Source organism: Epinephelus lanceolatus, chromosome 4 (assembly GCF_041903045.1).
Source record: "Epinephelus lanceolatus isolate andai-2023 chromosome 4, ASM4190304v1, whole genome shotgun sequence".
Taxonomy (NCBI): Eukaryota; Metazoa; Chordata; class Actinopteri; order Perciformes; family Serranidae; genus Epinephelus; species Epinephelus lanceolatus.
Window position 1 is genome coordinate 33540707 of NC_135737.1, and position 13764 is coordinate 33554470.

At 41.7% G+C, this 13764-nt stretch overlaps 1 protein-coding gene across 2 annotated transcripts in view; it reads left to right on the top strand.

The window, feature by feature from the left end:
• Positions 1–13063, top strand: part of LOC117260196 (transmembrane protein 255B) — a 29776-nt gene extending 16713 nt beyond the window's left edge. Inside the window, exons 8-9 of one of the 2 annotated variants that reach the window (XM_033632119.2) lie at positions 8028–8135; positions 12876–13063. In XM_033632119.2, the coding sequence (XP_033488010.1) occupies positions 8028–8135; positions 12876–13025 (258 nt within the window). In that variant the 3' untranslated portion in view covers positions 13026–13063. The remainder of the gene's footprint in view (positions 1–8027; positions 8136–12875) is intronic. The other variant, XM_033632120.2, reaches the window with a different exon arrangement.
• Positions 13064–13764: the final 701 nt, after the last annotated feature.

Below are 13764 nucleotides of genomic sequence, written 5' to 3' on the forward strand. Positions count from 1 at the left end.
AATCATATCCAACAAGCTGTACCACAAAAATGACCTGGTGCACAAAGCCTGCCATGACAGTGAGAGCTGATAGCCTGCAAACACAGTTTAAAGTCTTAACTTCCTGACCTGTAGTCATTCTCACTTAGTGTCGTGCTTGCATTTAAGTGAAAACATAAGTAAAGCAGTGGGTTCAGGAGAGGTCTGAGGTTTATTATGAACATTTACATAGTTACACAACAACAAAACTTTTGTACAGACTTTAAAGGCTGAAACTTCATGTTTGAGCTATTTAAATATTCAGGTCAACAGCAAAGTCCTTAAGTTTATTTATCTATTAAAAAAAGTAAAAACAACTACTTAACCCTATTCTGGCAGCATATCCCAGCATGGTCAGTGATTTAGTAGACTTACAAATCACGTTTGGTAACGAGAGGCTCCAGGTTGTTTCACGGTGTATTTAAAGCCCCGTTTCCACCAAACTCTTTCAGTATGGTACCTTTGGAACCAAAAGTAACCCTTCAGACATGGTATCTCGACCCTAGAGTTTCAACCGCAAACAGGACCCTTAAATGTGGGTGAGGTTGTTGTCACTCACTGCTCCGTCCAGCACTCTGCACTTTGTTTGTCGTCCACAGAACGAGGCTGCACGCCAACATTTTCAGAGCAAAACAGAACAGGCTGCAGTGAGAGTCTCTCTCCATGGAATATTTAAAATAGTGGGTTTGTGCATTTAGTCCTTCTCAGGCAAGCTGAAAGGTCATTTGTGTCATTTCCCTTCAGTCTCTCTGACTAAAGGTAATGCTGTTACACCAAATTCCTACCCTGTCTAAGTTACGTAACTTAAAAATAGTAACATTAGACACGTTATGCCTCTTAATAGGTGGCAGGAGTGAAAATCAGTCAGTGTTTGTTGTGCTATGGTTTCAGAATGATGAAGACAGTTGGCGAAGCATTGAATACAAAATAGGACGTAAGCCAGAGATACTCAATTTGCTCACCCAGGGACCACTTTGGGTGGTCTGGAGGATCCTCCCCTGGCACATGTTTTTTAATAGAAGACATCAGAGACTCCTTCTCACTCTCCACGTTCAAGAAAACCCTCAAAACACCTTTTAGAAACTGCCTACAACCTCTAAAATCAGTGTACTTCACCCTTTCCGCATTATTTCCTCCCTATGGATTATTCCATGTTCTTCTTCTTTTTTTTTTTTTTTGATTGCTGTTGTTGTTTTTTGTAAAGCATCTTTGAGTATCCAGTTCAGTTCCGAACTTTACTGCCCAACAAAAATTGAATTAGCTTTGCACGAGACAGACATAAAACTTTATAAACACAATAAAAATGCAAAAGCAAGCCACTTTTTATAATAATAATAATAATAATACATTTTATTTAAAAGTGCCTTTCTCAACACTCAAGGACACTTACAGAGCATTAAAAATACAATTAAAATCACAATAAAATTAATTAAAAACAACAGACAAGAATGAGGGGGTCTAGCTGGCATGAAGGTTTGGACTTTCTGATGAGGTCAGAGATAACTGAGGGATGAGGGAGTTCGAAGGTGGAGAATGGTTGATAAGGAGGGAGGACTTCAGAGGAGGGGAGTGGTGAGGAAGTGGAGCCCAGGTGCTGGTGAATTTTATTGATTTTGTCATTGAAAAACCGGAGGAGGGACTCACGGGTGTCTGAGGAGTACATGTGAGGGGGTAGGGAGTCCGGGGGTTGAATGATTCTGTTATAAACGGAGAAGAGAGTCTTAGTGTTTCCAGCATTTGAGCAGATGAGTCCAGAGTAGTATTGAGATTTGGCATGAGAAATGGAATCCTTATAGAGAGTTAACTGAGCTAAGTAGATGTCTTTGTGGATGTTGAGACCGGTTTTCCTGAAGAGTCTTTCAAGCTGTCGATTTTGGGATTTCATGGAACGGAGATGTGGAGTGAACCAGGGGGCAGACCGGGTAAAGGAGACAGAGCGGGATTTGACAGGAGCAAGTGTGTTGAGTATGTTGGAGAGTCCATTAAGTATGTTGGAGAGTCCATTAGTTGTATTATTTGTTGTATTATTTCTAAAAGCCTCTAGTTTGGTGCTAAACATGATCGTCAACCTCTGATTATAACCTGCAGAGTGAGAAATCAGTGCTTGCACCCATAGTGCATGATGTCATCTCTTCCTGACTCTCTTCTCCATGCAATGAGACAAAAACCCGAACTCTATAGCACTGTTTTATTTCCCCATCCCTTTCAACCAGACCACATCCTTTTAATATACGTTGTTCTATATTTAGAGGAGCTTTATATTATTTTACATGTGCCTGATCACCATGAGCTTCACCACGGGATGTAGATCGCCTTTTTTTTTTTTTAACATAGTCAAAGACAGGATTTTTAAGTTGACAAAGTGGATCATGAAAAGTAATGAATAGTGTAAAGCACTGAAAGGTCAGCAGGGTTAAACAGGACTGTCTCTGGATGTTAATCCCCAGTCCATCACTGAGGTTTATCAGAGGCATTCCTGCCCTCCACCTCCTGCAGCTTCCACTCTTAAATCTGTCACTAGGTCAAAGACACTTTATCCATCAAACTTGATACAGTCTGCTGATGTCTATGTGTAAATATGCTTTGCAGGTTTTCAATTTGTAAGAACATTAGGGCATTAATCACAGGAGCGACAACTCAATTGAAGTTTGGTTTCTAATAGACTCACAAGTCAGTCTTTAGACGCTTTGCTTAACTAAAGACTGATGACTTTCCCCCTGATTTTGTGTTTAGATGGGCAGATACAATTTCAGAGTTTAAAAAAACTCCCTACGTTGCAGAACCAATAGTAAATCTGCAGGGCGGTCCTTCGGTGGCTCGCTGAACTCTTGTGCTTGTAAACATAGTCCGACTAGAAACACGTGTAGCGGTACAAAATGGCTCAGCCGTGCTCGCAGAAAACACTGTCAAAGTTCAGTGGATGTTTGTTGCATTTGTGGCGACACATTTTCGCCAACTAAAAGAAACAAACATAATCTTTTACAAGGCCATGACTCATCCGTCCGACCGGACTATAATGTTAGAGGGAATCGCCTTGTTGTTTACAGATACTTTCGGGTAGAAAACCAGCAGAGCTTTTAGCTATATATATAGCCTATATATAACATTTTTCACATCACTGTATCACCATTTGGACTAATCTGATGTTTGTAAAGTCTATAAACACAATGATTGAACAAACATTACTATTTCTGTGTGCATGTCTAGCTGGGCTAACCGTTAGCCCTGTTAGCCATTAGCAGTGTCTGTAATAGGTAATAACTCATTAAACGGTCCATGAAAAAAATATCTTTTCCAGTAGATATCTTAGTTACAACATGATTGAGCTAGCAAAGCAGTTTTGTGTTGCTATGTGTGGTATTTATTCAGTTTTGGGAAATCATGATGTCTAGAAAGCATCAGTGGCTGCAGCTGACAGGGACAGCTAACACTAGCAGCAAAGCTAAGATCAGGACGTCATCTGTTAAAAGCCTCCCGTTGTCGGATACGACATGAAACTACTTCAGTTAGCTCAATCATGTTGTAACTAAGACATCCACTGGAAAAAATATTTTCTTCACGGATGAGCACACGTTTGATAAAATGGAGTTAAATCTCTCGGCATCCATTTTCAAGCTCTCTGTGTGTTTGTTTCCTTGCAGACGTGAAAAGGAGGAGCGAACATTTCCGAGAAGGCGTGTCCTTTTCAAAAATGCAAGAGGCGTTGCTTTGTTGCCGGCCATTTTCTCCGGTGTGTTAAACACACTTTAGAAAGGAGTGTCCCCAGACTATCAGAAGGCGGAGATCTCTGATTGTCTGGTGGCGAGACTAGGTTTCTAAGGAAGAAAAATGCATTTGCTGATGCATTCAAAAATTCTGCTGATTTTTTAATTAATGAGATTATTATGTTAGAATTATGAGAAATGTTAATTCAGAAAAACAGGACTTTTTTTCTTAAGTGAATGCATTATGCTTCTGTAGGTTTCCACTCATCTACATACTGTGTGGTGTATTATGTCAAATGATAATTATTTCATTCTACTTTTATTTTATTTTATTTTATTACTTTTATTATTTTTTGCACTTTGTCATAAATAAATTTACTATTTTTTGCATTGATCTCAGCCCAGTTGCATCGGTGTGCAGTATCTCCTTTGCCGTCCTTTCTTATTTGTCGATCGTACCGGCACATTCAAGACAAACTTTTTTGTTGCACTAAGTAGGTGCAGTTTCCCAGCAGCCCTAAGACTTTGGTGTCAAATGATAGCTTCAGTTATGACAGCTAAAATTGTATCTGGTAATACACACAGCAGTAGCTATGACAAGGGTCACTGTCCCTGGTTGTGGCTTGTCACAAGTAAAATCTAATTGATGTTGTTCAGAGGACAAAGAGAAGACAAAATGGATTTACCATATGTCATTTTAAAGCATAATGCAAAAAAACTCGGTTTCCAGTTTCTCAGCGTGGGTTTGCTTGGGGTGCTCCAGCTTCCTCCCACAGTCCAAAGACATGCAGGTTAATTGGTGACTCTAAATTGTCCGTAGGTGTGAATGTGAGTGTGAATGGTTGTCTGTCTCTATGTGTCAGCCCTGTGATAGTCTGGTGACCTGTCCAGGGTGTACCCCGCCAGTGTCAGTTGATGCTCCAGCCCCCACTATTTTTGACCATTTTAAAGACCAAATTAATAATCGAGAAAAACTTATCAACATCAGTTGTTAATGAAATTAATTTTTAGTTGCAGCAAAGTGGGCTGCTTGATTCGTCTGGCCAAGAACCAGTCAGATTGACACCAAACTCCAATCAGCTTCAGCAGACCCACAGATGGATTTGGCCTGTGCTAGACTTGCATTAAAAACTTCCTCCAGCAACCCTGCTGATTTAAAACACTTCACATTCAACATCTTTGTTGTCTGTGGAAAGCTCCTTGCATTTTATGCTGCCAGTGATTCAGCTGATCAGGCCTGAATGATCCTGAACACTGCATGAGATGATTGCCAACAGACCACATAGCTTCCAACATGTTGTCTTTGTTCCCTCCATGCTGCCACAGGTTGCCGCTCTTTTTGTAAATAACATTATCTGCAGCAATTGAAAGATTGGACTCCCCGAACTGTCGTAGTTCTCTCTGTGGAGATGCAATCAGATTTTCCTCCTCATGTTCTGAAATTTTAATACGATTCAATTCTTAAATCATCCATCACTCATTATCTCTCTCACACCCCATTGTTTCTGCATATGGTGTTCACATACTGTCCATAAATCCTGATGTACGACAGAAGATGTTTCTTCTGGGTAAGATTTTTAATATCAGAGTCCAGGAGGTTTCCTGATCTGTAAGATCTGTACATGCCTGTGAGACGATTAGATTTATTTACATTGGTATGTTTACAGATTGCAGATGTTTCACATGTTCTCTCTCCATATCTGGCTGTAATAAATTACACAAAAGACAGGGAAACTAACAGTTTGTGAAATTTATAGATTTGGACCCTCTAACAGTTTTAGATTTCTGAATCAGAATTGGTCCCTTGGGGGAATTAACACTCACAATAGACAGACCACCCATACAACCAACCCAACAACACTGAGGCCCAAATATAACAAAGGTTTCTGCAGGGATGAGTACGTGCTGCATCATTTACGTGACGCAATAAGAGTGCTCGTCACTAACTGTGTGCAGCGAGTGACAAATGTGCCTAATACTATGTGAAAATTTGATGAAACAACTCCCTGAATTTGAGTTATTGTTTGTTCTGTTCTGAGACTTCTTGCATCACAGCTTGATTATATTACATTTTACTGATTTATTGCAAGTTATTAAGTAGATGAAACCAAGCGTCAGCAGCTGGGATGCAGAGTAATGTGTCGATGACTCGTTTGTGTAGTGTTTCAGCACAACATATTTAACAGATGGAGCTCAGTGTTGCTTCAGGCTGAGCACTGAAGATGTGCTTGCATTAGCTGATTGGTCTCTGCTGTTCATTCAGTCTTCACTATCAGCTCACCACCTCACTATTAAGGTCCAATGAGTGTGCAGTGTGTCCTGACACCCTCATGCCAATAGCGTTCACTGCCTCGACTTCCTCCACCAACCCAACCTCCTGGTGAAATCATTGTTTTTCCCCCTTTTAATCATGCACTGCTCCCCAACATAAATTGAGCACAGCGTTAGTTCAGGCAGGACACAATGTCAAGCTCAGCTCACATCCCAGCTACATCAGCTGATCTCAAACAGCCCAATCAACTGATGGAGCAGCTGATTGATGGAAGGGAGTCAGCTGATAGATCACATGATTCCTTTCTATGCAACCCATTGGTTAATCTCATTCAGGGTGCCCTATTTAAACTGCTCCAGCCTGCCTACTGTTGCTGCCTCCTCTGCAAGACACTTTGCATGTAGGCACATGGAAGGGCAGGGAGGTTTGCTAATTCTGACTTAAGGCTTTCCATGTAGGTGCATGGAAGGGCAGGAAGGTTGGCTAACTTTGACTTAAAGATTTTCACATAGGCACGAGGAAGGGCAGAGAGGTGTGCTCTCTCCGCCTCAGGCTTTCCATATACTGTATAGACGCGTAGAAGAGGCTTTCTGCATCGGCCTGAGGAAAGGCAGAGAGGCCCCAGAACAGAGCCATACCTCCAAATATTACACTGCAAATGGAAAAAGAGTTCACTTTGACTAAGACAGTCTTTTGAATATGGAGTGTTGTCCTGGGTGAAAGCACAGTCTAGTTCAAAACAAAGTTAGAAATGGGACTGCTTGTTTGTCGGACACTATAAATTGTCATGATGTTCCAATTCTTTTGCTTTGTCACAAGTAAACCCTCAAATGTCCAATCCTGTGTTTGGAGTCTCTTTATTCCACAATAAGGTTCCAGTTAGTTGAGGCATCTTAAAATGGAATAATGGAAGGAAGGACGTGGCTTTTGCTTTGGTTCAGTCATCTTTCTGTTTATAAATGCCTTTATACTTTCTTGCACTTACCTCTGTCTGTGGGCTTACTTCGTCAACATCCCTTATAAAGTTTTCTGGTACCAAAAAACATTGTCTGCTCTTTTTATGGGGTGGCAGCACCCATCTCAAGTGCTACATTTTTTGCGCTATAGCTGTTCTAAAATGGCTTTTTGTGGCAAGTAGAGAGTAACTAAGGATGGATACAAACTTTAACTGTGATTGTGGTTTCGTGTGTGTTTGTGCAAATACTTTTTTGAGGGAAACATAATGTGAAGTAGATCATTTTTCAACATACTCGGGAAATGTCACTTGTTAATGAACCTCACAAGGCACAAATACGTTTCAGCAAAATGTTAACTGACAATGTATTTCATTTTCACAGCATTCCTTTTTTCATTATTGTCTTTTCTTTTAACATTTAACGTAAATCACAATCTTCCCTTACCTTAACTTAAGTGCATCTGTGCCCAAACCTAAACACAATCAAAAATTTGGACAAAAACCTTGGATTCTGGTGTCTCAGACCTGCACTTTATATGTATCCATTGTCACCACAGTGTCATTATGGATTCAATTTAGTAAAATACCAATGTAATTTCTGGCAGATGAAGGAGGGATTAGATTTTCCTGCAGAATTCAGAGCCTTTTCTGCCAAATCTCACTGAAGAAGTATTTGCTATAAATCCTAAGGTCCTTGACGTAAGTGTCTCTGACTGCAGTGATTTTGTAGATTACAGTCGTCTCTGCTCAGTTCTCAGTTATCCAAATAAAAGGATCACATTTAGAAGAGTTTAGATTTGCCTGATGTTCATTTGGGAGCTGAGACATTTGCTGTGTAACCAAGATAAACCTCGCAGACTGTCTGTGACTGTGGTGCAGATTGTCAGACGATGTCATCATCAGAGTGCCTCTAATTTAAGAGGCATCATAATCGGACCATCTTCATCATCTATATCATTTCATCTCTAATGGTGGAATGTTTTATTTATTTTATGTGTGCACGTTCCACACCAGAGCACATTGTACTCATCAGAACATTGTGTGTGTGTGTGTTTGTGTTTTTCTTTGTGTGTGTCAGGGGAGTAGGAGCCCTGCAACCAAGCCCCCTGAGAGCACAGCATCTTCCTCCCCGACAGCTCCTCTGCTGATGGACGCCAACACACACACAGTTCACCAGCTCCACCCAGTCAGTATGCGTTCAACACACACACAATCAAAAGATACCATTCATACAGCAGTTATGTGTGTGGTCTAATTTGTCTTCATTTTTAATCTCTCTGTCTCTGCCCACGAGACTAACCATCTTACAGTCACGCAACCGGTCCAATCCTCCCCATCTCCACCCTACATCCGTACATTAAACATCCTTTATGGCATTCTCACCTCAAACTGGAGCATAGCTCTGCTATTCTTCAAATGTAGTCTGTAGAGCTTTTGATGACCAGTTCTGGATTGTAAAACTTGAAGAGCAGGATCACGTGTTGGCCGACAGGACACTCAGTTTGACAATTAATGTGCCGTAAAAGGCGGCAGTGCGGTAATAAAGAGGAGAAGAAGACCACAATCTGATGCAGACAGTGAAGGCCCTAAAGCATTAAAGTTATAATCCAGAACAGTGTCATAAAATCAAGCCCTATTTTTTGATACTATTTATGAGTGAATTGCATTTAAGTTCCCCTTCACTAAAAAATGTGTTTTTCATGTTTTGCCATTATATGCACAAGGGACAAATCACAAGCCACATTAGCTATAACCACGCTACACGTGTTGCCAAATGATTACGTCTTTAAAAATACACTTTCGATCATTAGTGCTATATCATAAACAACTGGACCTGCTTGTGTTTCTGGAAGACGTTTCGCATCTCATCCAAGAAGCTTCATCAGTTCTAAATGACTGGTACAGAGTTGCAGGCTTTAAATTCTATGTGGGTGTGGACGTTAGCAGAATCGTAGGGGTCATATGTGAGCTCTTACTTTCAGAGTCGTTAAGGTCACATGTGAGTCGTTAGTCCACCTGGCCACCATGTGAGTCGTTAGGGTAAGGTGGCACCAGGGGTGAATGGGTGTAAAGTCGTCTGGGGAGGGATCCCAAGACTGCATTGTGGGTGGTTGATTAGTGGTGTTGTAGGCCACCTCCTCTGTTTAACGATGGTCGTTCCGGCTTGACGTAGATGGCTTATTTTATGCCTCTTTCAAACCATCTTTCTTCCCTGGCCAAGATGTGCACATTGCTGTCCTCAAAGGAGTGTCCCTTCTCCTGTAGATTTAAATGGACAGTCTTAACCTGAGGAGCTGGTTCTCCTGTGCTGTGCCATGCACTTGTGGAGTTGATGTTTTGTTTCCCCAAAGTATAAATCTGTGCATTCCTGGCTGCACTGAACTGCATACACTTAAACAGAGTGACTTTGAGAAACGCAAGCAAGTCCAGTTGCCTACAATATACACTTTTGATGTCTCATGAAGTAGGAAATGCATTAAACATGTTTGTTGGATCTTTAAGCCCAGTTAAGACCAATTATTCGCAATGAGTCAAAACAGCTTTTAAGAAAAGTTGCAGCGGTGTGAACTGGTCGTCTGAGCTCGACTCAGGCCGGCTGATGGTGTCACCTGCAACTCAGCTAATCAAATCGCTGGCGACTGGTTTTCAAGCGTAAAGCACGCCACCTTTTTCAACAGCCAGTCGGCTTGTAGTGAAGTCAGCTGGTCAAGTCAAAATGATCGTGGACGGCTTGTTTGCTTGCTGCGGCAGGTGCTCTGTCCCTGCCGAGTCCTCTGTTTCCATCCTCTTGGTGTGTTGATGTCAGATGGTGAGTCGCTGCTGCTGCTGCTCGCTGTATATGCTTATACATGTACCCACCCACACTCACACATTCTCACTGACTGATTAATTGGCACTGTTTTTTTTGTATTATTGTGTCATATTTATTATGAATACACAACATATCACTACTACAAATGCAGCTGTAGCCAGTATCTCACTATCACTATCCTCATTCATATTTTAAGAAGCTACAAATTCTATTCAGCCACAAAATAAGCCTGAAAAGCTGCAAATCAGAACAGAAGTACAGAGAGTTGTTGCATAGAGATGATACACCGTCTCATCTAGTTGCATTGGTGTGAACTGTCAATCAGTCAGTTTGTTTGTGATATTGTGTGACTTTGGCATTTAAAGTGGTTAGTTTGGATTCAACAAAGTCTCACAATAACACAAACTAACTGATCAAGGGCACGTTAGACCAGCAGCTCCCATTTTCAGTAAGCCAAAATTACAGTCTTCTTCAATCTTTCCCTTACCTTAACCAAAGTGTATTTGCTGCCTGAACCTAAACGCAGACAAAAGTCTGGATGAAAACCTGGGAAAATTGCCGTACTGAAGCTGAAGCTGTGTTGACGAAAAGGTAAAGTGGTGAAAGTACTCTCAATATAGCATTCACGTAATCTGTTAAAGATTATTTAGTTGGGACTTTTTATTGCTAATGCATCCACAGCAGTACATTGCTCAGCTTCTGTGTCAGACCCCAGCCTGCCTTTCCAAACCGTGGGTTTGTCAAGAGACATCTACTGTAGGTGATGCATTGACTAAGGATAAGAACGTCATACAACCCCACTTCAAAAAATCTGAGCTATCCCTCAAGGACACAGATTTTGTTTGAGAAAACAAACAATAATAATAATAATAATGATCTGCATTTTTCCACCAACAGAAATAGTGGGAAGAAGACACTTGAGGTCTCCACACTCAACCACATGTGTCTGATCACCTTATTTGGTTGTGGCATTTCAGTCTTGATGTGTATAATAAAGCCATGTACTCAGCACCAGGAATGCTGTATTTTCAGAACATTAAACCTGCTTGTATAATCCTCAACAAGGCTGATTAGTGGAATTCACATCAGTAGAGATGTACTGATGTTAGACTGTAAATGTTTATCCGTGATCTGAATCAGCAGTTTGATAATAACAGCAAGATGTGGTTGAACGCTTGTGAAGAGCTTATGAACTGTTGTAGCTTATACAAAATAGATTTTTCCGTTCATCTGTTCATGTTTGCAAACTCAGCGCAAGAGAGTGTCCTGTTTGGAGACTTCAGGATTGCGTCTCAGCTCTTTACAGTTTATGTGATTTTGTTGGCTAGCATGCACCGGGGCTGTTTGCAGCTGAGTGTGAAGCGGCTGGGATGAGAGTCAGCACCTCCAAGTCTGAGGCCGTGGTTCTCTGCCTGAAAGTGGTGGATATCCCCTCTGGGATGAGAAAGAGTTACTGCCACAAGCACATGAGCTCAAGTATGTCGGGCTCTTGTTCATGAGTGAAAATTTAACTTTGGAGGAAAGCAGCCCAAAGTTTCCTCTGTAGGGTGCCTGGGCTCAGCCTTAAAGGGAAATTTCAGTTTATTTCAACCTGTCTCCTATCGTCCTAAATTTGTTTCAAGTGACTAGTGACATAGAAATAATAGTTAGCATGTTAGCTGTTAGCCTAGATACAGCCGGGGCGTCAGACCTGTTAAAACGTAAGTGAACGGGCAACCTTCAAGTGCAAAGTTAGTCCACTAAACAAGCTTTTTTTCCACAAAGACCGCCTCATATCGTTAGGATAAATGTCAGAGAACATATAGAAAACGACATGTAAACGTGTTGTCTTACCTTATCGGTGTGCTGCCATGTTTGTTTACCATTTAGCTCTGCTTTCCAAAGCGCGGCCGAAATATATCTCGCAAGCTCTAGATAAAGCCCAGCTGGATACTACTCCAGTTGGAGGTGTCTCGTCCTCGGTCACATCCAGACCTTGAAAATAAGGCTGCAACCGGTCCCATTCCTTGCAACAGAGGCATTCCTCTTCTGTGGGCACTGGGGCACAGCATTCACAGGTACACCACCAATCTCCAGAGCTACGCAGCCTTGCAGCAGCCATTCCTCCTCTCTCGTCCTCTAACGTTACCTGTTGCGCCTCTCTCTCTCTCCTCCTCCGTTCTTCAATTTCACAAAGCTCTTCGTCAGTGTATTCTGGCTCAAATAAATAAGGGCGGCCATAAAACTCTGCAAAATCAAATTCCTCCTCCACAAAGTCGAAGTCTGGCAAAAAGTCAGCCATTATTCTATAAATCTTTCATAAAATAAATGAATGAAATTTTCAGGCTACTGTCCGGTTCTGCCTTCCAGCTGTTGCTGCTTGTTCAGGCACGCTATGAGATCGCTGCTTGTTCTCGCGATATTTCGGCTGCACTTTGGAAAGCAGAGCTAAATGGTAAACAACAAACATGGCAGCACACCAGTAAGGTAAGATAACACGTTTACATGTCATTTTCTATATGTTCTCTGAGATTTATCCTAACGATATGAGGCGGTCTTTGTGGAGAAAAAGCTTGTTTAGTGGACTAACTTTGCACTTGAAGGTTGCCCGTTCACTTATGTTTTAACAGGTCTGACGCTACTATGCGCCCCGGCTGTATCTAGGCTAACAGCTAACATGCTAACTATTATTTCTATGTCACTAGTCACTTGAAACAAATTTAGGACAATAGGAGACAGGTTGAAATAAACTGAAATTTCCCTTTAAAGAGAGGGTGAGGAGCTCAGACATCTGAAGGGAGCTCAGAGTAGACCCAGAAGGATAATACATCTCATCTGGCCTGAGAATGACTCGGGATCTTCCAGGAGGAGGTGGAATGCTGAGGAGAGGGACGTCTGGAACACTTACTCAGCCTGCTGCTCCCACTACCTGGCCCCAGATAAGCAGATAAAAATAGATGGATGGATGGACACGACTACATTCTAACTTTGCTTTTTAGACAACTGAGAGATCACACTTTACCTTTGTTATGAATTAGTACAAATCGCAGTGTTCAGTTCACACAAAAATTGCATGATTTGAGGTCTGTGCTCAACGTCTTTCTTTGTTTCCTTTGTCTTGTCCTGCTCATCCAGGGAGCCTCGATGTATTTCTCTACAGCAGAGGGGATGGCTGCCTCACAGAGTTTTCCTTCATCATCGACTCCTCACACCGAGTCCAACCCTCCTCCCTTCGTCCCGCTGACCAGCCTGCTGCCTTACAGGGTCCACGGCATCCGGGCATGAACACCAGCAAAAAAATGACCAGAAAACAAATGCAAAAAGGGATAAACATTTTTTATTCTTGTTTACGTTGTTGTGAGGAGGGGAGGATGTACAACAACTACAGGAAATATGTCAGCCTGAATATTATACAGAAATTCAGATTGTGTTTTATAAAAATCCAGAGGCAGACATTTTAGTGTATGCAAAGATTATAACAGACACTTACCAACTACTTTATTAGGTACACCTGTTCAACTGCTTGTTAATGCAAAGAGCTAATCAGCCAATCATGTGGCAGCAACTCAATGCATTTAGGCATGTACAGTAGACATGATCAAAACGACCTGCTGAAGTTCAAACTGAGCATCAGAATGGGGAAGAAAGGTGATTTAAGTGACTTTGAATGTGGCATGGTTGTTAGTGCCAGACGGGCTGGTCTGAGTATTTCAGAAACTGCTGATCTACTGGGATTTTAACACAAAACCATCTCTAGGGTTTAAAGAGGATGGTCCCAATCCAGTGAGCAGCAGTTCTCTGGGTGAAAATGCTTTATGGATGCCAAAGGTCAATAGAAAGGTGACAGTAACTCAAATAACCACTGGTTACAACCAAGGTCTGCAGAAGACCATCTCTGAACCAACAACACGTCCAACCTTGAAGCAGATGGGCTACAGCAGCAGAAGACCACACCAGGTGCCACTCCTGTCAGCTAACAACAGGAAACTGAGGCTACAGTTCACACAGGCTCACCAAAACTGGA